This window comes from Paracoccidioides brasiliensis (assembly GCF_000150735.1).
Source record: "Paracoccidioides brasiliensis Pb18 unplaced genomic scaffold supercont2.9, whole genome shotgun sequence".
NCBI lineage: Eukaryota > Fungi > Ascomycota > Eurotiomycetes > Onygenales > Ajellomycetaceae > Paracoccidioides > Paracoccidioides brasiliensis.
This window is the reverse complement of record NW_011371366.1, coordinates 520,414-544,694: the sequence shown is the minus strand read 5'-3', so window position 1 is coordinate 544,694 and position 24,281 is coordinate 520,414. Positions and strand designations below refer to the sequence as shown.

The 24,281-nt window shown below is 47.9% G+C and overlaps 6 protein-coding genes across 6 annotated transcripts; 2 read left to right on the top strand and 4 right to left on the bottom strand.

Moving 5' to 3' along the window:
* Positions 1-263: 263 nt before the first annotated feature.
* Positions 264-3,248, bottom strand: PADG_06703 (uncharacterized protein; the record flags this gene model as incomplete). Its single annotated transcript, XM_010763902.1, has 2 exons — positions 264-2,432; positions 2,550-3,248. 2 exons carry the CDS (start codon positions 3,246-3,248, stop codon positions 264-266), a joined length of 2,868 nt encoding a protein of 955 aa, XP_010762204.1.
* Positions 3,249-5,844: 2,596 nt separating this feature from the next.
* Positions 5,845-7,493, top strand: PADG_06702 (uncharacterized protein; the record flags this gene model as incomplete). Its single annotated transcript, XM_010763758.1, has 3 exons — positions 5,845-6,342; positions 6,634-6,917; positions 7,007-7,493. 3 exons carry the CDS (start codon positions 5,845-5,847, stop codon positions 7,491-7,493), a joined length of 1,269 nt encoding a protein of 422 aa, XP_010762060.1.
* A 573-nt stretch (positions 7,494-8,066) lies between these two features.
* PADG_06701 (uncharacterized protein) lies at positions 8,067-10,704 on the bottom strand (the record flags this gene model as incomplete). Its single annotated transcript, XM_010763757.1, has 10 exons — positions 8,067-8,190; positions 8,299-8,370; positions 8,435-8,508; positions 8,594-8,877; positions 8,950-8,981; positions 9,104-9,327; positions 9,386-9,407; positions 9,467-9,590; positions 9,646-10,167; positions 10,380-10,704. 10 exons carry the CDS (start codon positions 10,702-10,704, stop codon positions 8,067-8,069), a joined length of 1,803 nt encoding a protein of 600 aa, XP_010762059.1.
* A 2,371-nt stretch (positions 10,705-13,075) lies between these two features.
* PADG_06700 (uncharacterized protein) lies at positions 13,076-15,827 on the bottom strand (the record flags this gene model as incomplete). The annotated part of the gene is made up of 2 exons (XM_010763901.1): positions 13,076-15,537; positions 15,605-15,827. The coding sequence occupies 2 exons, from the start codon at positions 15,825-15,827 to the stop codon at positions 13,076-13,078; spliced, it is 2,685 nt and encodes an 894-aa protein (XP_010762203.1).
* A 2,716-nt stretch (positions 15,828-18,543) lies between these two features.
* On the bottom strand, positions 18,544-19,731 carry PADG_06699 (uncharacterized protein; the record flags this gene model as incomplete). The annotated part of the gene is made up of 1 exon (XM_010763900.1): positions 18,544-19,731. One exon carries the CDS (start codon positions 19,729-19,731, stop codon positions 18,544-18,546), a length of 1,188 nt encoding a protein of 395 aa, XP_010762202.1.
* Positions 19,732-21,698: 1,967 nt separating this feature from the next.
* PADG_06698 (uncharacterized protein) lies at positions 21,699-23,883 on the top strand (the record flags this gene model as incomplete). Its single annotated transcript, XM_010763756.1, has 3 exons — positions 21,699-22,001; positions 22,260-23,577; positions 23,717-23,883. 3 exons carry the CDS (start codon positions 21,699-21,701, stop codon positions 23,881-23,883), a joined length of 1,788 nt encoding a protein of 595 aa, XP_010762058.1.
* Between the last annotated feature and the right edge of the window lie 398 nt (positions 23,884-24,281).

Here is a 24,281-nt window from a genome sequence, read left to right as displayed (position 1 = left end):
CGAAACGAAAAAGGAAAATGGAACAACATCAGAAAGGAAAACCTAATATGGAGAGGAAGAGGAAGAAAAAGAGGGTCCCGTTAAATAATACAGAAGTAATGCGAGGAACAAGAGAGGGGGAAAAAAAAAGGCAAAAAAAAAAAAAAATTAAAATTAAAAAATTAAAGGAAACGGCCATGAGACGAAATCGTCCAGTTAAAACCAGGCATTTATACGGACAGTTGTCTCGCGAAATTAAAGGCGTAGTAGGGAAGTAATCACCATCACTTCTTCCCCCTCTGCGTCCCCTTCTGGGGCACATCCTTAAGAATATCATCAAAGCTCATCATTGGATTAAAACTGACCGGCCTCGACGGTGGTTCCAACGACATCACGCTCGCCGGCAGCGGCAACGCTTCCAACCCCATATGTATCGACGACCTATTGCCTCCCCACATCGTCCCCGGATGGCGGGCCGGCGAATTCTCCTGCGGCAGGGGCAGTGAAATAAGCGGCGGCGTCTGGCTTCCCGGCGTGATAAGCGGGGTAACCTGTCTATCCGAGGAGGATCCTGTCGATGAAAGCGGCGGCGGTGGTATGGGGTATTGATACGGCGACGACGACGGTATCGTCACCACTACTGGCGCCGCCATATTCATCCCCTCCTCTTCCACGTTATCCAGCATTACAGGGGACTTCATCTGTTGCTGACTTGCCCAGGTCATCCCTACTTGCCAGCAGTGGCTGCGACGGTAGACGCCCTCGACGCCATTCGCGACAACGTCAGATGGCAGACTTACCACGCCCGAGCCACCCGCGACACCGAACCAGCTGCGTCCGGATTTCGTATCCTCGCGACACCATGGTATGCCACCGCGCGGGGGGACGCAGAGGAAATGCTCCACACCCTGCGTAAAGCGGACTTCAGCCGCGTCGACAACGACCATTGGCAAGGACTGGAGGACGGCGTACATGAAGAGCCATTGTCCGCAGCGGTTGTCGGCTAGTTCGTCTGCTGTCTTGCCTAGGGCTGCGCGGCGTTCGAAGCGAGTGAAGTCCTCCAGGAACGGGGTGGGTTTCATGCTTGTGTGGTTATAGGAGCTGACGAGGATCTCGTTGACTTCGCCGACTTTGAGCTTCTTGGTGCGCTCTTTGAGTTCGCTGGTGGCATCGAGGTTTTTGCGTATGGAGCGGATGCTGGGAAGCAGTGGGATGTCAAAGGGCACGGGGGGTTGGACGGGTGGGGTACTCTGGTCGTATTCGCTCATAACCTGTCGGAGAGCGCGGGCGCTGGAATCCTGAGGGTCTGTGGGATCGCCAGCGTCGTCCATCATGACCATGTCTATCGTTCTGGTGGTCAGGGATGTCCTGTCAACGAGCATGTCGTACAAATCTGCAAAGTCCTGGTATAGTTCCATGAGGACCAGACGATTTAGGCCGCTCTCTTCAAACTGGTTCTTTTTGGAACTGGCCTTGGGTGGCCATGATCCAAACCGTGCACGGTAGTAGGAGATAACATTCTTTCTATATGCTAGACAGGCGTTTTTCCAGTCTTTGAAGCGGATAACTTTTGCTTCGTTCAAGGTGCTCGAGTTGGCGATCCCGGAGAAGAGGGAGGGGAAATCAAAATCTTCCAATTTATTACGAACAGTTCTGAGGCGAGTGTCAAGGTCGATGAATGCTCTTTCCATCCGTTGTTTTGTGATATCAGAAATAAGGGGGTATTTGGAGCTGTTTAAATGTCTGATATCATTCAGCCTGCCAACACCGTGGATGAAGCCTTCTGAATACAATGGGAGGAATTTCATTCGCTCTCCCAGAATAATAGCCTCGAGCGTTTTCTCGCGACTCTTTCGCACGTCGTTAATTCTAAGCTCGTCGCAATAAGCAGCAAAGCTGGAGGTAGCGGTCTCTCCAAATCCTGAACCGTCCAAGTTGGTAAATTCAAATCGAGTAAGGAGGGTGGAAATTTCCAGGAAAATGTCAAAGATCGAGGGGAATCGACGCGTGGCAACCAAGGACTGGCCAACTAAAAAGGCGAACAAATTTCGGAACCGTACAAGCATGTCAACATCGTTGTCCTGGAGAACAGCATGTCTATTGGAAACGTCACCTTCTAGAGGTACGGGAACGTAGAGATGTAGCGGTTGAAGAGGTTCGTCTAAGGAGTATTCGCCGGATGTCCTGCTGATTAAACTACTCCCATCGTCTTCAATGGATCCTGCGTTGTTACGCGCTGCTGGGGAAGCTGAACGGGGATAAGCAATCTGCAATTCCTCAGGGATGGTTCGTCGTTTGATCCTGGGTGTTGGATCTGCGCCTCGAGCTAGGTAGGTGAGTGATGTGGAGGACACGAATAGAGATGAGTCGACTTTGAACGAAGGTCCCCTGCCAGCATTTTGTGGGAAAAGATATACAAAAGTGTCTCCGTTGTCATCCCACAGCTCTCCAACCTTTGAAAAGTTAATATATTTCATATGTAACAAAAAAAAAAAAAAAAAAAAAAAAACCTCAGAAGCCAAAATATAAATAAATAAAAAATTAAAATAAAATAACTGTATGAGACGTACCATATCCCCGTTTATCAGAGGGTTAATATCGTAAGCCATGTCCTGACCTGCCCCAGCAATCCACGCCCGCATCGACGAGTGAGGTCGATTCATATCAGAAGAATTCATGCGTAATTTCCCAGAGACCCAACTGCGCGTTTTGAAGGACCTAGACTCGGTGCTCACGGCAGAGAGAAGGCCCGATCTGGAGGCGGGACGAGCAGAACCAGCCGCCATATTAGACAGCCCACCGTTCCAGCTCCGGCGTCGCTCTCGCGCGGGACTGGAGAGATCTGGGTTCACTGTGGTGAGTGGGGGCGGGGGCAGCAGCTGGGTATCGTTGTTAGTGACTGAGTCGGGTCTGGGAAGCGGCGTGGACACAATCCTGCTCGACGGGGGAACGACATCTAGGGAATTTGTTGAGAGATGCTGTGCTGAGGCAGCATGACGTAGAGGAGGGCAAGAAGAGGCAGGATTTTGTTGCTGTTGCTGTTGCTGTTGCTGTTGTTGTTGTTGTTGTTGTTGCTGCTGCTGCTGTTGGATGCAAAGATGGTTGAGGTTGTTGTTATGATGTTGGTCGTGAGGGGTGTCGTGTGGCGGAGGGTTTTGAGGGATGGGCTGAGAAGCAGATTGGGCATTGTCGGAGTTATCTTTGGAAGAAGAAATCAGCGCGAAGAGAGAGGACAGCCGCTTGGCTGGCTTGGAATGGGTAGAGAGCATTTTGACTCTTGGACTATTGACTTCGTAGGTTTAAACTCTGGGAGTTATTGGATCGGGGGTGTGACGGTGGCACGCGGGAAAAGGAAAACTGATGAAAAAGGACACTGAAAACCCCAGCTGAAAACACTGCAAGGTGGTAGGAAGGAGGGATGTAAGTAGATCAGATCGACAAGGGGGAAAAAGTGATATGTTCTAAAGGGGTATTAGGATAAAATAAGGTGAGGTGAGGAGAGTTGGAGGTGGGTGGAAAACACGATCGTAAACCACCGGATCATAAAACCACAGCCAAGTTTATGTGAGGTAACAAGCAGAGAGCAAAGTGGACGCAAAGTCGACGCAAGGCCAGCTACGACAGCTCCCAGCAAGTTTACCAGCAAATCGGGAGCCTCGTGAGGGAGCGAGGTTCACAGTTGTGGATCTATATATGGGGTTTGGATGCTAATTTAATCCGTCAAGTGAAGTTGATACTATTAGTGACTGGCGGCTTTCACTCCGGAGTTCAGCTCTGGGATTTCCTCCAATTGTTCCGCCTTCTCTGCCCGTAAGCTATCCATTTCGTTGCTGATCCGTGGTTAACTATTCATTTTTACGTAGTTTTGCCCAACTCGTCCCCGTTGATCCGGCCCACCAGTGGGGAATCTATAGTTGATTAACTATAAATTTAGAAGAAAAAGGAAAAACGCAAAATGAATCTCGACTGGTGCTTCCAGTCATTAATCTCCTTAACAACTTGCCAGGCGCAACAGCATAATTGTTGACCATGACTTGTCAAAAACCAGGAGAGTGAGAACGTAGCCAAAAAGAAACCTTCTTCCAGCGTGTCCTCCGGCTCCCCCCCTCCCAATCTGCAACCTTAACTAGCTAAAGCAAGGCGTAGATAAGTAATAACTTCCATTTGTGGCGCGGGAAAAGTCAGAGGCTCAGCCCTCGTAGCTAAATCACTTTCCAACGGTTTCTTGCGGTCGAGAAGTGGAGACGAGGACGTGGAACAGGCGAACAGCGGCGTGGCTACGAGTAACTACGCAAGGGGCTCTGTCGTCTCATTCTTATTCTTGACAGCCAGTGAAGAATTACCCACAGCGACATCAAAGGGACCCCTGGCAGCATTGGATTTGGCGGCAACCTGTCATCCCGGCACGGGGATAGCCGATACGCGATAAACTTGGGTTGACATCTTTATTATTAACCTCCATCGAGGCTGTAACTATTGACCACGGAGTAATTCATGGATTTTTGAGAACTCGCCGCTTCAAACGCTTGCGCCAACCAAACCAGCCCCAGACCAAAAATGGCCGTGCTTACGCAGTATGTCGACACAATTTTATTTTATTTATTTTATTTTATTTTATTTTTTGGCCAGTTGCTGAAAATAGGATCGTGTTCGCGACCCCAGAAACACGTTACTCTTGTGCTTGGGGGATAATCATCCATTGGACGGACCGGTGTGAAATCTCGAATCTTGGCCATCGGTCGGGAACAGGGAGCAGAAAACAGAAAACAGAAAACGTAAAATAGGCTCTTTCGGGATTCTCTGACGCCTTGCAACTGATTAAGGATATTAAGGCGCGCGGTTAGTAACTATCATCAAAGCAGACCTGAAGTCGAAGCAGTCAACAAATACTATGTTTAGATTCACCTCGCGCGCCCTGGGAACTGCCCCTGGAGCTAGCTCCAAACAGGTTAGCCCCAGCCCGGGCAGAGGAACCCACCCTTGGAACTTGGCAGAATTGAGCGGTGACGCTTGATAACCCTCCGCAGAAGCAGAACAAACAATCGAATGTCAGTCCTTGGATGGATCCCAGATTGCTTGCTAAAAAGGCCCGGGGGGTTCGTTGCCATGTAAGTATAACGCGGGGTGCCTCGCGGTCACAGAGCTCCGGAGCTCCGGTCCACGCTTTGGGAGTCGACTGGTCAGGGGAGGGAGAATCGGCTGGCTGCAGAGTTATTCCTGTTTGTTGATACTGCTATTCCCGTTTCGATATAACTATGCGCCTTACTTAAGCGACATTATCTTGCAGCCGAGGGATTGGGACAGAGCCGTTAAAAGCCTGATCCTTGTTACAGAGAAATATATATAAATATAGCTATGTGATTTTGAGCCGTATTTCGGAGTCAATGGATGATACTGGGGTTACGTGCAGGATTGCTTTTCCTATGTGAGATACAATTTGGCTGTCTGTTTCTCTCGGGAATTGTATATAGATTGCAACCGGGTGTTGAGTATCTCGAGAACAAACCTCCCTGTTGCAGATAAACCTCTTGGTATCACACGCCGTTTCGTTGTAAGCCAGAATTAATGTATGCGTCATAGATCAGCAAAACCGTGGAATGCTTTTCCATTGGGCTAACGAGAGAGTTAATTGGCTGCATGTGACGCCACCGACGCCACCGACGCCACCGACGCCTCTGTGGGGATCAGTAAACCCTTCGTCAGCCACTATTATAAGGCTTGCTCTAAACCGGGTTGGAGCACATTTAGATCCGGGGGAAAAAAAAACAACAAGAACAATTAATTAAATCTTCCATCGTGTTGCCCCCGATTAACAAGTAGTTATATCCATCCCCCAATCCCCAAACTAACCCACGTCCTTTTGTAATGCGACAAATAAACCTATTCCGAGGCTGGCCGAACCCGTCCCTCCAACCCCCTCCCCGCCCTAACCACAGCCACATCCAACCATCCTCTCCAACCCGCTCCTCTCCGCCCCGGCTCTCAGCTACGGGCCCAATGAAGGCGATGCCTCCGTTCGCGCGGAGATCGCCCGCTGGCTCTCCGGGTTCTACAACCCCCCCCCCCCCCCCATCCCCGGTAGCCGCCTCCCGCATATGTATCACCGGCGGCGCAAGTCAGAACCTGGCTTGTCTGGTGCAGGTCTTTTCGGACCCGCTGTACACGCGGAATGTATGGCTGGTGGTGCCAACGTATTATCTGGCGTGTCGCATTTTTGATGATGCGGGCTTTTCGGGCAAGTTGAGGGAGGTGAGCGAGGATGCGGAGGGGGTGGATGTGGAGGAGTTGGCAAGGGGGCTGGAGAGCAGTGAGGGGCGGGCCGGGGCGGAGAAGGGCTGGGAGCGAGAGCGGAATTCTGAATCGGTATGCTGTACCTGGGGCGGAGACCGGTTATTCTCAATTTATTATTTATTTATTTATCTATTCATTTATTTATTCATTTATTCATTCATTTCCCCCTTTCTTCGCTTATTTCGTTTATTTCAAAATTTAATATATATGCGAACAATGTGTGAATATATGTACTGAACCAACACCAGAGATGGACCCTCAAGCCTCCACGCTCCTGACGGAAGCTATACAAACACATAATCTATACAACCCCGACCTTCTCTAACCCCTCATCGAAGGTAATGAGCCTCCGCCGGTCGCGAGGAGCTGGTCCTCCTCGCTCGTAAATACGACGCCCTGATCATATCCGACGATGTATATGACCACCTCCAATGGCCCGTTCCTTCCTCGCCGTCCCCGACAAAAATATACCCAGACAAAGCCCTCGTCCCGCGCATCGTCGATGTAGACCGATATCTCGACGGCGGACCGCAGGACGACTTCGGGAATGCCGTTAGCAACGGCAGCTTTAGCAAAATTGTCGGTCCTGGTTGTCGTGTCGGCTGGGCGGAAGGGACGGATAAATTTGTCTATGGCTTGTCCCAGACGTATGTTCCATGCGTTCCGACAGCAGCAGCTGGATGATTTACGTAGAAATCCTGGATCCTGTATATTCCTAGCTAACCCGATATTACAGCGGCTCTTCCCGCTCGGGCGGCTGCTCTTCGCAACTTACCTCGACGTTCATCCGTGAACTTCTCTCGACAAACTCACTGCAAACGCATATCAGGAACGTATTGCAGCCTGAGTATTGCAGTCGATATTTCACACTCACTGCTGCTGTGCGGAAACACCTCGTCCCGCTTGGCGTGTTGTTGACAAATGCAAATGGAAATGGAAATGCGAATGCAAATACAAGTGCAAATGCAAATTCCGGTACCATCGCAGGCGGCTATTTCCTCTGGCTTCGCCTCCCGCGAGGATTGAGAGCTAGCGACCTAGCAGGCAAGGCACAGGAGGAGGAGGATGTAGTTATTGCCGCAGGGAATTTGTTCAACGTTGCTCAGGAAGACGGATATAGAACTGATGCTGACGAGGTTGCCTTGGGTGGAGCTGGAGATTTTGAGAGTTATGTTAGGTTCTGTTTTGCGTGGGAGGAGGAGAGATTTGAGGAGGGGGGTTGAAAGGCTTGCGAGGTTGATCAGGAGGGAATTGGAGCGCACATGAGATGACAATTTTAATTAACATTTCCTTCTTGTTCTTCCTGTGCTCGCTACATCCCTTTATCCCTGCTGGAAGTTGTTCTGAACAAGCAGGAATTAATCTCCTGGTTCCTGGACTTGGTCAATTGAAGTAGAGAACACACACTCAGTCGAGCGTTGGGTATGCGGTCAAGCAAGACTATGCAACATAAACGCCATGCACATGTATTCAGGAGCGCTAGTTGGTATTGACACCTATCCAGCAGTCATATCTAATGATCTAGATATCTAAAGGAACGAAGTTTCAAGGGATACATCCCTTCCGCTCTGCTCAGTTCTTGGTTCCCTTCTTGATGGACGATCAGCGCTGAACAACCATCCAGGTATAATGGGGGCAGCCATTCTTTTCCTTGATCAACGCCATGAAATCTATCAGACATTCAGCACGGAACGTAAACAAAAGCATTAAAAGCCAACCGAGCTTCATAGATCCCAAATACGCCATTCTTCATTTCGTACACATGAAAATGCGTTCGTAGCAGGATAACGTGCCATTTAGAGAGTGTATCTAAATTCGGGAGAGCCATCGATGATTTTCTCGCCTCTATCGGCTTTGTTGTTCTCCCACTTAAAATATGCGGTCATGATGAGGACGGTAATGACGATGACACAAGATGTTCTGTGTGGGATAGGGATTAGTAAATGATGTTCCTTGCAATGCTTAGACGGAGAAGGGGACCCGGGGGGGGGGGGGGGGAAAGAGCTGCATTCATGTCACTCTACTTACGCTATGCAGGCGGAAATACCAGGGATATAGGTTGGCTTGTCTTGCGAGCGAAAAATAAGACTTCCTGCTATTCTATATGCGATGGATAACTATTAGTGACCTATTTTCAACTCTTTGATGACAGGATGATGCATACCCTCCAATTCCTCCAAATCCAGTCAGTGTTGCAGAGCAGAAAGCGCGTTTCCATTGACCTTTGATATTGTTTGCCTTCAGAGGAATAATTGAAAGTCAGCCGAGTCAACTTTAATTAATTTAAAAAAGTATATGAGAAAAGCGAATAAGCCTTGCTTACCTGGTATGCCATGACCAAAGGAACATTGGCATTCGCACCAGCTACGCCGAGGAACGCGCCAAAATATCTCACAGCAGAGTTCGAGTGAAACCCCATAATCGGCAGGCCAATAATCGTTATCACACTGTTCAAAATAATGAAGGGAAACCGAACTTTAAGACGGTCTGCAAACCAGGCCGTCGAAAACATCAATATCCCTGCGAAGGCGTATGGTGGTGCAACCAGGCATTGCGAAGCCGCCATGGAAAATCCGAGGTTATCCTTCAGGATGATGGGGAGGAAAACTGTGTTGATCATTAGTTCGTCATATTTTCCGGGATCGCCTGCACGTTATGGATTTGAAAGGGATTTCTCACATGCAAATGAGTACGTGACAGTCGTGAGGCAGCTGGATCATGTTAGAGAGTGATTAAAGGTTTGAACCGCAGAGGGTTGAATCATTAGGGGAAGTTAAAGAAAAGAGATTACGATTCTGCGAGGGTGGGAATAAATTCTGTATGAAACACTTACAAGAACAAGAAAGCGAATCCCCAAATGTGCCACTCAAGAGCAGGTTTCAAAAACTTGACGAGATTGAATGGCTCCATTGCCACATCTCCGCGGTCCTTTTCCAGGCGATCAACGATGAATTGACATTCATCTGGCTTGAGGAAGCGGAATGAAGGCTTTGTCAGCTCTTCGTCGGGGAAGCGGACAATAAAAATGTAGGCAAACAAGGCGATTCCGATTGTAATCTTTGTTCATGGTCAGAATATAGCATGCTGTAGAGTATCTTCCGCTTTGAGCGCTTACCACTCCCTCCATAATAAAAATCCTGCGTCACGATTTTAGCAAGAAATCCTTCATTGTGATAGGTACAACACAGATACTCACCAACGCCAACCCCGAATGCCCTGCACTCCCTCCATCTGCATAAGTCCGAATGCGAGGATTCCAGACATCGCACTTGAGAAGGACCCAATCACATAAAAGACCGAATATCGTCGCGCCACCTCAACTGGACGACATTAGAATACAAGATCATTGTGAAGATTGTTTGGAGGTTTACCTACATTTAGTGAACCATGTAGAAAGGAGGTAGACACATCCCGGAAAGTATCCCGCCTCGAGAACTCCGAGAACCAGTCGCAAGCCGACCATACCAGTCCATTTAGACATCCAGCCAAATCCGATTATAATACCCCCCCACAAAAGACAGATACCCGGTAAAAAGAGACGGGGACCGACTTTGCGACACGCAATCGTCATGATGGGCTGGAACACGATGTATGTGATGAAGAAGCTGAGGGTGATCAAACTGTACCCATACCCTTTTTGCAACTTGAGGTCCACCAGCATTCCCGCAATCGCGGCATTGGAGACGTTCTTTCGGTCCATAAGGGAAATTCCGTACATGAGACCGAGGGCAGGGATGAGTCTCAGGTCTATCCGACGCCTTATTGCGGAGGCTTCCTTAGGTGTGAACATCTCTCCAGACTCCTGTGAGCTAGCTTTATCATCGACATGATCATGCTGCAGCTTCAAGTCGCTAGAAGTCATGATTTCGGCGGCGAAACCCCTGTTTTTCGTTTTGGCTTGAGGATAGAAATCAGGAAGAAATGGGATCAGCGGATAGGCAGGCTATCGGATGGGATGGCTGGGTCCTTGTTAGTCGTGGTCACTGATGTGAGGAAATGGTATCTATCTTATAGGAACCCCAGTATGCTGCAGCATCAAATCCCGGAGAGAGATCTCGCCAGTCTCCGTGCACATCTGGAGAAGAATGAGATCCATCCATTACACCAACCTGGGGCAAAATAGGAAACCCGAGGCTGTGGCAATCCATCCCCTGTCATCGGGATTGTGGGCTGCTGTAGCACGTTTGTTCCCCGCGTTAAATCTGAGGTGTCCCTGCTGGTTAACGCGGGGAAATACACGGAGTCACGGAGGCACCCCGAAGTTGGACCAACAATATCCACAACGACCAGAAACATCTTGGCTTCTGGTTTCGAGATGGTTGGGTGATTGCCTCCATTTCCCCGCCATCCAGCATCAAAATTCTCCGGGCATGCACCGAATGCCAATATTATTGGGTTTCCCTCCCAGCCTGGGAGTGGGGATCCTTGTGCCATGGAGCAAAGCCTTGATTCTAGTCAACCTGACTCGGGAAAATAGACGAGAGAACCACAACGGCCTGTCAGGTCTTAAGATCTCTCGTTGCCAAAGTGGCACAGAACTTTTGCTTCATATCAGGTCGAATGATGCGTTGATTGGAACACATTCTGACGAATCCCTTCGCACATCATCGTAGAGTAGTTGTGGGGACTACATTCTAACGAGCCGTTGTGAAGTGCAGTCACCCGTTGATACTTGCCGAAGAGGTGGCGATACCTCACCTGCGGCTATTCAGAAGCCAAGTGGCAGAGGAAGGTCAGTCATTATTTACGCTAATACTTGTTCTGAGCGAGATTTTAGAGATGGAATGACCACGCTTCACAGGCAAATACACAGTCAACCCTCTAGCAATGTGGATAGAGAGTTAGGCTCCCAGAAACTAGCTGTGGAGACAACCCCAGGTAGGGGGGAACCAATTGTAAGCAGGGAGCTTCCACACAACAACTCAAGAGGTGCGATAACGGGCTTGTTTACCCGGGCTGATGTTTGTCATGAAGATCAAAATAACTCTTAACTATCATTTTGGCCCATCTGTACGGAGTACAACAGCACAGAGTGCTAGTTGTCATTCAAAATTACCTCCCAGCCCCTGTTCCAACCAAATTCGACTGAGATTTTCACCAGTAGTTAAACTATAACCCAGTAACTAGCTGGAAAAATACGGTAAGCCCGTGAGGCCCACATAATTTGACAAGTACCTCTCCTAAAGCGGAGGGTTAGCGGGTACCATTTCTTGAAGTCTACTCCGCAGTGAACCCTAGAATGCGAGGGTCTTAAAAAGATATTGCAACAACTCCAGTCTGCAAAGTGGCGAATCAAGGTTGCGAGATCTCTTTAGACCGTGGCCAGGTATTACTCTAATAAAATTAGCACAAAGGAACAAATGAAGGAAATCGATAGCCTCCTCCACCGTGAAACGGGGAGGGTATGAAATGCTTGGAAGAGAAGCCAGTCTCTCAAGCTAGTAGACTTATAATTCGAGATGTTTGGAAACACCGCAAAGGTCCATATATTTTTCGCTTCTTCGGATTCTTCGGTTCCAAAAATTATTGACCTATGTTGGATCAGCACCATTACGCTCCTTGCCAGGTCAACGATAATTGACCAAGCGCTCATTGCGGCAACAGAGCAAATGTCTGTGAAAAGACAGCGTCGAAAGTCTCGAACAACGGTGGTGGCTTATCGAACGGACATCGTTTCTCGAAATGGAACAATTCGCATTTTCCAGCTAGTTAGGGTGGAACCTCGCATTTAGAAAGCCTGGCAACTAACTATAGTTATTCTAGCCGCAGTTAAATAGATCTTGGAACGCATCCTGCCCTTCTTATAGGTTGGTTAGGCGGTGAATTATGTTTTGAGTAATGTGGGCAAAGTCGTTGCAGTTGCGACGTCAGAACGGCCCGTTGGAAAGTTTATGAGGCTTAGAAACGGAGAGAGCACCTGAAACAACAAAGGGACAACCCTCGTCGAACTGCGTACTGAATAATGTCGAGCATACTCTCACTCCGAGGGGCTTTAGCGTCCATAGCGACAATCCAATGATTGCCTTGTTCGAACGGTTCATCGTTCGTATAGCTAGTTACTCGTTCTCCATAACAACATCCACTATTACCAACATCTAGTCAAATTGTTAAGCCAGGCAACGAACTTGACAGATGCTAGTGGTTGCTAGGGCTTCAACGAAACCGGGCACGACAGCAGATGTGAATAAGGCCCACTGAAGGCTGTGGAGTCGTAGTTCAACTCCTCTTTTCTCAATGCAAAGTCGTTGCACTGGAATCTGCCGTGGTGTTCCCAGTTTGGATCCAAGAATAGACAACTGAGAAAACACCCCCGGCATGCTTCTGGGTGTAGTTTGTCCCGATCTTAATTGTATATAGTGATATATATACGGTGTGAAATACGCTCATCGGCCCCGGAGTTGGAACATCGTGATTCCGAATCTGATTCTACCCAGTTTTAATGCGTCCTTGACAAGCAATTCATATTTGAATACAGAGCACATACTATTTGTTATAGGATTCTCAAAGAATAGGTAAAAGGGGAGAAGGGCTCCTAGAGCTAGTTGACTGCACTGTCGTGACACCGAGCAAATGCAATCTTTAAATCAATAATCATCGACACTCGTCATCCGAATTTATATAACGCCTGCCGTTTATCGGCGAAATCCATCCGCAAACTAACGCATGCCGAACTGTACTTTGACTAGTAACAGGGGGTATTATGCGCAAAAAAGAGTAATTAAAAGAAGAGAGAAGAAACATATATAAAGAAACCTTTAAACAAAGCGAAGAAAAGAAAAAAAGATCATAACCAACTAATTTTTATTTACTCAGCAGCCTGCTGGAAAATAGCCAGCGTTGAGCAAAAATTATTTCGATTCTCAATCTGCTTCACCAGCGCCTTTCCATCTTCTGCACTCGTAATCATATTCGTGCTCGCCTTCGTACTGACCCCGTACAAATGGACAGCCGAACAGTCTACCTCAATCATATTTTCTTGACAGGACTCTGTAGCGAGACATTCCTGTTTGTAATTATCGAAGAAACTGTATAGGCCGCCACCATAGAGGTAGATGTCGCTAGACTGGAGGATGCGAAGGCCCCACGCCTTCTTGCACGATTCAGTTGTGCACTTGGAGAAATCTGGGTCGTTGAATTTCGAATTGGGTTTGAAGGGGACTAGTGCATTGGGGTTGGCTTGGAAATATGGCGTCTCCACCTGAATCAGGGCCATGTACACGTTTTTGGCGCCGACTATTGAATATTGATAGAGTTGCGAGTGTTCGCTGGCAGTACCATACATCCAAACAGGACCAGAACTCTCAATCAGCACGCCACGGCCGTTGTAAATGTTAATTTGTCCATGATCAGATAGATCGAGTTCATGGTCCGAAACCCAGAACCAGGTATTTTCGAAGTAGCCGGATGCCTGCTTCGTGAGGTGGAGAAGCAGGAAGGCACCTAGGCATTTGGGATCGGGTGTGGTGGTGCTATTTGGAGTCTTGGCACAACTGTCGCTCTGGAGCTCGGTACCAGCGGTGCCACCAACTCTAAAATGCACATCCCACATTCCCACTGAACCTTGGAACGCTTCAGCAACATTCCACTCCATCAAGATGGCACCGGGGGCGGGCCCTTTAGTCTCTATCATCAAATCGCTGATTTCAACTGTGCCTTTATCACCTGGATGGCCGACTTGGAGGAATGGGATGGGTTTTGTCTCGTCAGAAAAGGCGGGGCCTGAGGCCATGAGAAGTGGCCATACTTCACCCGTTATCTTGATTTCCTTAGGTACTTTGAGTGTAGAGGTAATGACATACGCTCCATGGTCGAAATACACGATCTGATCTGGCTTCGCGTTATCCAAAACTGCCTGGATTGCTTTCGTGTCGTCTGTTTTTCCGTCTCCCTTGGCTCCAGCCTTCTTAACACTTATGAAAGACGTTGTGGGAACATTCTCGTACCCTGGCTTTGACCGCTCGAATACTTTGCCAGATAAATCAAGGAGGACTGCAGGCTTGGTAGGGTTGCTAAGAACCTCACTGATTCGTGTCTTCGTGGGGGCCGATTGTTGGCAATCTGATGGAGCGCTCTTCGTCGGTGAGGGAGTTGGCGATGGGGGCTCCGTAGGTGAGACTGAAGATGGAGTTGCGATTGCTGACCTCGACTCTGTGACTGGTGTCTCCGTTTGTGTTGGGGTGTTATAGGTGGATACTGGCGGTGGTGAGGGTGCCGGGTTGGGTTTTGGAGAATTCGGAGCTGGCCGGGGTGCGGGAGGCACAGGGGCTTTGCAAGAATCTCTAGCAACATGGCGCTTATGAATTGGTGGAGATAGTCCATGGGGCTGAAGATGAGGAGCTCTCTTCGATGCTTTCGTCTGGGGAGAGCTTGCTCCAGGGCTATATGCATTTCCCTGGACCCATGAAGCCACGACTGAGCCTCCTTCCAAGACAACTGAGCCATTAATATGGGCAACCGCAATCTCAGAACCTGTGAAATCGACATTGTCGATGACTAGAGTTCCTCCAGTTTCAGGAACACTGTCTTCGTTAAAAGAGGTGACCACAGCTTTGGGCGTGCCTTTGAATTTGCTGTCAAGGATCAACACAGAGCCAACGGTCTGGTTGAAACCACCATTTGACATGTTCAGACCCACACCGCAGTTGTTGACGCTGATCGATTTAAATGCCCATGCCCAGTTCCAATTCATAAACACCGCTGTGTTGCAATTATTAAAAGTGAGGTTTCGCGTGGTAAACTGCTGATTACCCAAAAAGGCACCATAGTTACCACCGTTGAAGACAAGATCAGTCATGAAACCACCGGAGCCGTTATCCATAAAGATACCCTGCTGCTTATTGGCCTCACCACCGCCTTGGACCATCTCGAAGCGGATGTTTTGCAGGCTGCTAGCTTGAGCCACTTGCCAGTGGATACCAGCGCCGGATCCCCGATCCATACCTGTCATATCGATAACGAAATTTTTAATGGACCGGAAGAAGTTGTTTTGGTTCGTATACCAATTGGCCCCAGTATCGGTGTACGGATCAGCATCGATAAGAGCAATTCCCTGAAATGAAGCGGCAGCTTTGATGACGGGAAGAGCTAAAGCGTCTCCAACCAGCTGGGTGTAATAGTACTGGATAATTGGCTTGGATACGACATATGTGCCAGGAGGGAAGTACACAATGGCTGGAGTGACAGTTGAGGAGTCACAACCCAATCCACAACGGTCTCCGGTTGATATTGCCCTGTTGATCGCCTCAGTATCATCCGTCACACCATCACCTAGGTTCGTGGTTCGTCAACAAGATTTCACATGGCTTGAAGGTAAGGATAAGGGGCTAAACCATACCCATTGCGCCAAAGTCTGTCACTTTTCGATAGACTTTGTAGGATTCCTTGGACTGTCCAAAAGCAGGGGCACCTTGGCGTAAGATAGAGCTCACCCAATATTCCGATGCTTCAGTAAGGGGTTCCTCCTGGAACATAGGGATCGCACTAACAGGGCTAGTCAAGCCGCCTAGCAACAACCAGAGATGGGCAATAACACACAGGATTAATGATGAGAACATCATGATTTCATGAAATGGGGGGGGGGGGGGGTCCTAGTGCTCTAGAGAGCGGGGATTAATATAGGAAAAGCTAGGATATTAAGGGTGTTGGTAGAAGAAAGGGAGATTCAAGTGCACAGCACCTGAAACTAGGATGTAGATATCCGAACAGCAATGAAAATCGTAAAGAGAGAAAGCTGAAGAGACACAAGTTGAATGAGAGAATGACAGCGACACAAACAACATGCGCAAGGAGAAAGAGGAGGAGTTGATGAGAAGATGAGGAGGGTGTCTAGGTACGGAGGATGAGAGATGTCTTCAGAGGGGTGGTCGTGACTATAAGAAGTAAATTCTCTCAATCAGATTGTTGTGTTACCTGTAAACAAAGCTCTTGTGAAAGGAGAGACTGTGAATTAATCAATGAAAGAACAAAATAAACAAACTACTCTATGACAAAAACAATATCCACAGCACACAAAGGACGAAGAGTCGCGCAATGGGAAAATAAAAATAAAATAAAAGAGAAGCGGATGAAGAGGAGTATAAAAGGGGGTTAAAAACACAGGGAGAAGAACCAAACTGGGATGTTGTTGGTACATGTGTACCATGTGTATTGAGGTCGTATTACATACACAACTACAGTGCAACGGCCGTTTATTTGGGGCGGTAATTCCGTGACAGGACACCCAAAACGTCCTAATAACGAAATGCAACCAAGGCCCTGTCAACCAACCATCGCCGCAACCCAAGTTGCTAATGCGACAAAGGGTACGTTTCGTGTTTGCCGCCATAAAAAGGCCCCGGATTGTTTATAGAATTGCAAGGTATCTGTGATTATTACAGCATTGGTGGTTGAGGGGGTCAACGTTCTTTGAAGGTGTTTGTTTACTTCGTTTTGGCGGCAATAATAATAGTATTGGGCTGCTCCACTTTATATTAACAAATGATGCTTTCGTTGTCGAAGACAAAAAGAGTCTTTGAGAGAATACATAGATTTGGTCAGGTTGTAATTCCCGGGCTATCGAGAACAAGCATAAGTGCGCTGCTGATGATGCTTCAACATTATTCACCAGATCACCCACTCCAATCCATAACGGACCTGTGTACTCCGTACTACGTAGTTAATGCGCTATCCAGAAAACTCACTTTTACCTTTCTCTCCTCTGGGTTGTGTATTTCATCCATGAATCATGATCATATTGCCCTCGAGTGATCAGTCGCATCACAAAATTTCCGGTTCCACAAAAAGAAAAGAAAACCAGGTGTGTTGCAATGTTGGACATGAGGGATGAAGAGATTGCAGGTTGCTTGTATTTCGCGACTCGAGGGCCGGCGGCGAATCTAGAGCTACAGGGATCGACAGACGCGCCCCCCCCCCCCCCCCGGCGGGCGGCGATGACTAGCGAGTCAGGTGCATGAAACCCTCTAATAGTTCGCCGCCTCGTTGCTGTGTTTGAACATCATTGAACCATCCACGGATTACTGGTGGTGATAGCCATCGTGGGATGGGTCTAGTCAGATGTAGTCCAGTTGGGCTGTAATTGTATACAGTTGATTACTGCTCAGTATGGAGTGCCGTCAACATGTTGTCCATGTTTCATAGAAGTGAAACGGAGAGGGGGGAACAAGGCACAAGCGGAGATGATGATTCTTCGAAGCTGATGAAATGTGAAATGTGAAATGCGCGATGTGGATCGGCAACTTTGCGCCCATCACATGGGTGGTTGGTGGAACTAGTGAAATTACCTCCCACTTCGTTAACCAACCAGAACAAAACATCAAACCTGGGAGTTGCCTCGAGCATGGTGAAACACAGACTGCCATAGGGATGTAATCAGCAGTTGAAGAAGAAAACCTGGGGCTTTTCTTGGATGGAGGGAGAAGAAAGCTCTTCAGGGCTACCAACAACTTAAACTTCAAGCGACAGAAAATGCCACTCGAAATCGAATGAAATCGCGAAAACTATTCAGAAACCACACCTCTCAAATATCACACCAGTATCATAGCAGAAGCACTGGAGGGCTCACTCTTTATCTGTTCAAGCAGCTCCTTTCAGTGCTCTTCATTACTCACACAAAAGCATCATGCCGAAATCACCTGTGGTCCGAACCCCGCACAATACTGGCTGCTAACTCTCAGAATGAGTCCGTGTGAGTGTTATTGACAGGTGGTGAAGAAACTTTTGTTGATTGAAGTGCAAAAAGTTCACAATCAAGCAGCTAAAAAATTCACAGAGATTGTCAATTTTTCCTGACATAAGCATATAAAATCAGCCCCTGGGCGCAAGAGAGTGTTATCTTGATCCATCAGATTAGGGTTAGCTATTTTGGAGCTCTCCAAAGGTTCATCACCATGGATCCGTGATACTATATACAGTATTCAAACTGTGGAACGAGTGGTGATATAGGCAAGCTTGATCGATTGCAAAGGATGCTAACTACGAGAACGACAATACAGTGGAAAGTAGATCACCTGACGTAAGGGTCTTGATCAGAATTCAAAGTAATGCATATTATTTCTCCAGAAAATTGGAAATTTGAGAGCTCGAGAAGTAGCAAATGATCGAATATCAATTTAATAATTTGATTAAATACCAGGTCGTAACAACATTACATCCTACATGTGCCCTTTCCGATCCATTATTCCACATGAAATCACGAAAACTTCCAAATCCTGAAACGAAACGCAGATTGAAACGATAAAAACAAAATATAAGATAGTGGGGGACGCCAACATCTTTCTAGTCCACATCCACAGCGACATACTCTTTCTCTTCCTCCTCCTCTGAACGAACACTTGGACTTAGAGTCCGTTTACCACTTTTCACAGCTTGCTCCCCTCCCTCCGTCTCGGAATCAATTTCCATAGCCTGTGATTCAGGTGCTTTTCCCTTTCCCTTTCCCTTCCCCTCCTCTTTCTCATTGTCATTTGCATCTTCCCTTATCCCGTCTGCAACCGGGACAACCTCATTCCTGATCTGCTTCACAGAGACTCTCCGTTTAAAGGTGTCCCTGTCCACAACTAGCTTGGGAAGATATAGGATGAGGATACCATCAACCAATTTCGCTTTGATATTGTCAGCGTCGACATGTGCGGGTTGGTCGCGGGTTCCAAGGCGGATCTCCCGTTCAAAGACACCGACTTCGCGAGATCTTCCGTCGATGACGATAGCGTTGCTGAGCTCCTCGCTTACACCAGGTCGATACACCACTCCTGCGAGACGGAGGGTGGAATTCTCAGTGTCGTAATCGACAGAGATGTCCTTCTTTTGTGCACCGGGAAGTGACACGTGAATGATGTACTGAGATGCCGCATCGAAGACGTCAGCGCGGGGAACGAAGTCGACTTCCTTGTTATTTTCTGAGAATTGATTGTTGCAGCTGTTCAACACGTCGTTGAGGTCGACGCCAAATTGGTTGGCGATATTGTTGATGAACTGTTGCAAGTGTTCTTGGGGGGCTCCTGATGATTGTCCACGCTCCCCATGGGTCGCCCACGGGCCACCCGTTGGTCGACCATGTCGATGTCGACGATGAGGTCCCCACCCACCGGGCCCACTATATCCCCCATGTTCCCACGGCCCACCTCGGCCACGACGGCACCCGCGGCCTCGGAAGGGGATGTCACGAGCGTTGTTCTCCTGTTCACCTTCCCTAACATTGCTGTTCTCGTTATAAACACGGGCACTTGGTTCGCCACAGCTGTGATCGTTGTCAGAGGCGCCCTGAGCTGCCGTCTCTTGAGAAGCAGGCCGAGGCCTTGTCTGTGCCCTCTGCTGGGAGAGAGGTCGATTTCCATGAGCATGGCCGGAGTGGGGCCCAGGGTTGGAAAACATGTGAATTCCGTGCTCCCCAAGGTCTGTCAATACGTTCCACCATGGGTGGGTATGATGGCTAGGATGTTGGTTGACATAATAGATATTTGCCATGCTGGACTGTATCTGTTTTCTGTATGAATATAGATAATAATTGAAGGGTATCACAGGTTGTTCGTGTCTTTGGGTATAGCACCTCTTGTAAATATAACTTAGATACGGAGAAAGAGAAGAGGTATTGTTATGAAAACAGAAATAACCCAGAACAAGATGCTTGAGGTAACATGTTATATAGGCGTGGGTGGAAGGCACAACGGTGGTTACGTAGGACCTGTGGCCATTATGGATCGCAAAGTCACATTATCAATCATTTCACGAAGCGCCGAGAACGCACTAGAAGACAGGTTCTTTATCTGCCTCTGGGGATTGCCATACAGCACCCGAAGTACCACCCACCACACGCTTTTTCCTCCCCGCCTCTGTTAAGTGGAGCAATCGAACCAATCACACTTCCCAAGAAGCTCTCAAGGATATTGCTCGGGCGAGTCAAAGATATCCCCATGCGGCGAAGGCAACAGAATGAACACGTCTCCTTGCAGGAAACAAAATCTGTCTGTTGCACGGAAATTAGGCAGCACAATTAGTAAACCGTAGTTATGGCCTACCCTTAGCCCTGGTGTTGTGTTGAGTTGAATAAGTCCCCGGATCCCCACAGAGGAAAGTTTGACAAAAAAAAAAAAAAAAAAAAAAAAAAGGTCTTTCTAGAACTTGCTGGAATGGAGCTTCTTCACGTGACTAGAAACTAAGCTAGTTTAGTTAGTTAGTTATTCATATCTTATCTTATCTAATCTCCCATCAACCATGTTGATGTAAGTAACATGCCCTAACTCTCTCCCTTCAAAGATCTTAGAGAGGGTCATGATGAAGTTCTTCTCTGTGTTTCATGAGCTGTCGACAGTACAGCAGCAATGTGCTGATTGTGATATTTTGGTGGCAAGACGGCAAGTGTTGCAGGACGTCTTTACCCCTTGGAGATAATGGCAGTTCCAAGGCTTGATGCAAAGCTTGCCACACAAACCGATCAATGGGAATGGTGGAGGGGGATTGATTATTCCCGTATCACAAGGTTATCCTGCCTGGGTAATCTGGAAGGGGTCATCTCTTCTGTCCAAACGAGCATGAGTTGGAGAAATCGGGTGAGGATAATGTGCTCCTGGTGTTCGAACCGGGCTTTTATGTTTTGGGAGGGATGTCTCGAGATATAATTTCATCATTAGTTAACGTAGTTATCCAACTATTAGCAAAAATTGTTGCGGCGTCCTCTTCGGTTTGCCTTTGCTCTTCTTCTCTTCCTTACCTGTGCACAGTGATTTATCGATCCATCAAGCGTGTTGTTTAATTACTTTTAATTTCCCCTTCAGATAAATTTCAGAGAATGAAATTGGAATTTTTGATCGGCAAACACAACGGGGACTTTTCCCCAGCTCACACCACCGCTCCATGAGACATTGCAACAATATTTGATTCACAAAATTCTCTAAACTCTCTCATTCGATTCAATATGCCGTGTCGGCTAAGTGACTGGACGGCTTACCCTTTTTTTTTTTTTTTGCCGAGGCCGTTCACAGACGGAGTTGAGCAGCAAAAGAATGACCTAACATGGCCACTGCAAGACCAAGCAGTACTTCTTACAAAAACAAACAATAAAATAAACCATTCAAGGGAATTGTGATCCTAACCTGCAGTCACAGATGATACCGACTGACCCAAGCCCATAATATCTATCTTGTCTTTGAGTACTACTTCTGGTTCTCTCCTTCGGCACAAGCCAGCGACTTTTGCGCCAAGCCCGGTTATGCACCTCCTCTTAGCTGCGTCTCTGCGTCTCTGCGTCTCCGCTCTTGAAGTTAACCATCAAAATTCAGTCTTCCTCCCACAAGAGAAACGTATTATCCCACTCCTTTAATAACCATACAGCAAGGAGTTCACGACTGGAAATCTTATGTAAAACTACCCATGAAGTAGAAGCATATATTTTATCTGCAAAGAATCAAAAACTACTCGATCTGCCAACTCTAAACATGTCGGCCGAACTCGCCTATAAGGCCATTGCCCGCAAGAAGCTTGAGCAGCTCCATTCCCGCATTCCACAGGAATGGCAGCTCTCCTCTCAATGGATCCCTGCTGGCATGTTGTCACCGGAGGAATCGGTCACGGTCACTAATAAGTACGAAGCTGTTAACGTTATGGATGTCCCGCGGAATTGCGGTCTGTTGAAACCGAAAGAGCTACAGATTACTGAGAGATGGGATGTAAAGGGCTTGCTGCATGAGATTGCCTCAGGCAAACTATCAGCAAGAGAGGTCTCGGAGGCGTTTTGCAAGGTGGGATTCCATCTTTTTTTTTTTTTTTTTTTTAAATTCTTTTAATTTATTTTATATTATTATTATTCCCAAATCTAGGCTTTCGTGCTTCATTCAAAATCAGAATATTTCCTGTATACAATTCCTGACACACTGTGCTGAGGTGTTGACTATTTTATTCTAAACCTCTCGCCCCCCTATTTCCCAGATAGAGATACAAATATCTCTGTTCAAATTCTAGACAGAGAAAAAGTAAAACCAATAACTAACTATCTCCAGCGTGCCGCAATATCCCACCAACTCACCCGTTGCATCACAGAGCCACTCTTTGAACAGGCTCTAGCCCGAGCCTCTGAACTTGATGCACATTTGAAACGCACGGGCAAACTTATTGGTCCCCTCCATGGCCTCCCGATCTCTGTCAAAGACTCCTACGATATTAAAGGCTTCGATTCGACCACTGGCCTAGCCTCCCTTGCATTCAAACCCGCAACAGAAAATGCGCCGTTGGTGGACCTGCTTTTCGACCTGGGCGCCATAATTGTTGCGAAGACGAACATCCCCCAAACCCTCGGGGCCCTCGATAGCGTGAACAATCTCTTCGGCCGCACTCTGAACCCCCTGAACCTCAAGTTGACTCCTGGAGGTAGCTCCGGTGGAGAGGCGGTCCTGGTTGCTATGAGAGGTTCCATGATAGGAATTGGCACAGATATTGGCGGCAGCATCCGCATTCCGGCCATGTGCCTTGGGATTTACGGCTTCAAACCAAGTGTTGGACGATTCCCCTTTGGCAGCCCGTCAAACAGAGCTGTCGCACCTAAGATGCGTGTTGGTCTACAGGCTGTTGGTGGGCCAATCGCCCGATCCATGGAAGATATAGATGTCCTCATGAAGGAGGTCGTTCCGAGAGCGGAGCTCTACGGTGAAGATTGCATTCCCGGCCAGTGGGGTGCGAGTGAGACACCACTCTTGTTGGCGAAACCGCGAAAATTCACCATCGGCATCCTGCCTTCCGACGGACGTATCCAGCCCCTACCCCCCATCGCCAACGTCTTGAATGAAGTGGCACAAGCACTCCGCAACATCCCCAGTGTCGAGGTTGTCGAGATCCCCATCCCTGACGCTCTTGGTGATTGTCAACGGGTGGCAAATGATCTGATGGGGCTAGATGGGGCCGGAAGCATGGCTGATCTCATCGAAGCAACTGCGGAACCTCTGATTCCCTGGTTGCAGGCCAGATTCAAACGGGGGACACCGAAGACTCTCGCGCAGGCGTGCGCAGTTCAGGGCCGCAGAGCGGAGTTGGAGAGAGATATGTTAAAGATGTGGACCTTACCACCGTCATCACTGAGATCACCCAGCCCCGATTCCGAACCCAGAGCAAGAAAAGTGGATGCGATCATCCACCCCATAGCCCCACATCCGGTTCCTGAACATGACCGCTACAATGCCGTCGGATACACATCCAGCTGGGTCTTGTTGGATTATGCAGCTGGTGCGGTTCCCGTGCGAAAATTTACTGAGGCAGACCTCGAACTCGGGAGAGAGATGGAAGGGAAGATCTTATCCAGCTGGGATAAAAGGAATAGAGAATTGTGTATGTTGTCTCTCTCATTCTCTCCCTTTTAAAAAAAAAAAATTTCCCTTTGACGTTATTGCCCTCCTTCCGTTTTCCATCTCCGGCTCCCTTGATATATCTCCTGCTATTGTTAACCGTGTAACTAATGGGAAACCAGGGAATTCCTCGACCGTTGATCGTCGCGTCTATCTCGATTCACCCCTCAGCATCCAAGTCATTACCCCCAAACTCCACGAAAATGACTTGTTCAAAGCGATGAGTATTATTGACAGCGCGGTACGGGGCCAGCCAACCAGGGGCAGTGGCCAGGGATCGAAGCTGTGATTTTTCCTTATCCAGCCGTTCTCAACTATGGATATGTGATATGAAATGTTGATTATATATATCTCCGCAAGATTCTTTCCTTTTAAATAACCTCATGACTGCAAGTCGTATTTTCCCCCTTTTTTTTTTTTTTTTTTTTTTTTTTTGGGGGGGGGGGAGGGGAGGATACACAACACCATCTGATAATTTCGTGGTCATTAAGATAGAAGAGTCAGGGAATCCCCTAGTTTTCAAGAGCCATAAGCAAGCTTCTGAGCTGACTGAAGTTGCCAGAGTCAATTATGCGGAGGGTTGACTTCATTCGGCTCTGTGTTTATGGTTGTTGAATTGGCACGTAGTTAAATAAAGGTAGGTACTTATCTTGGTGATAGATAGATGAAGTCTACCAGACTGATTGA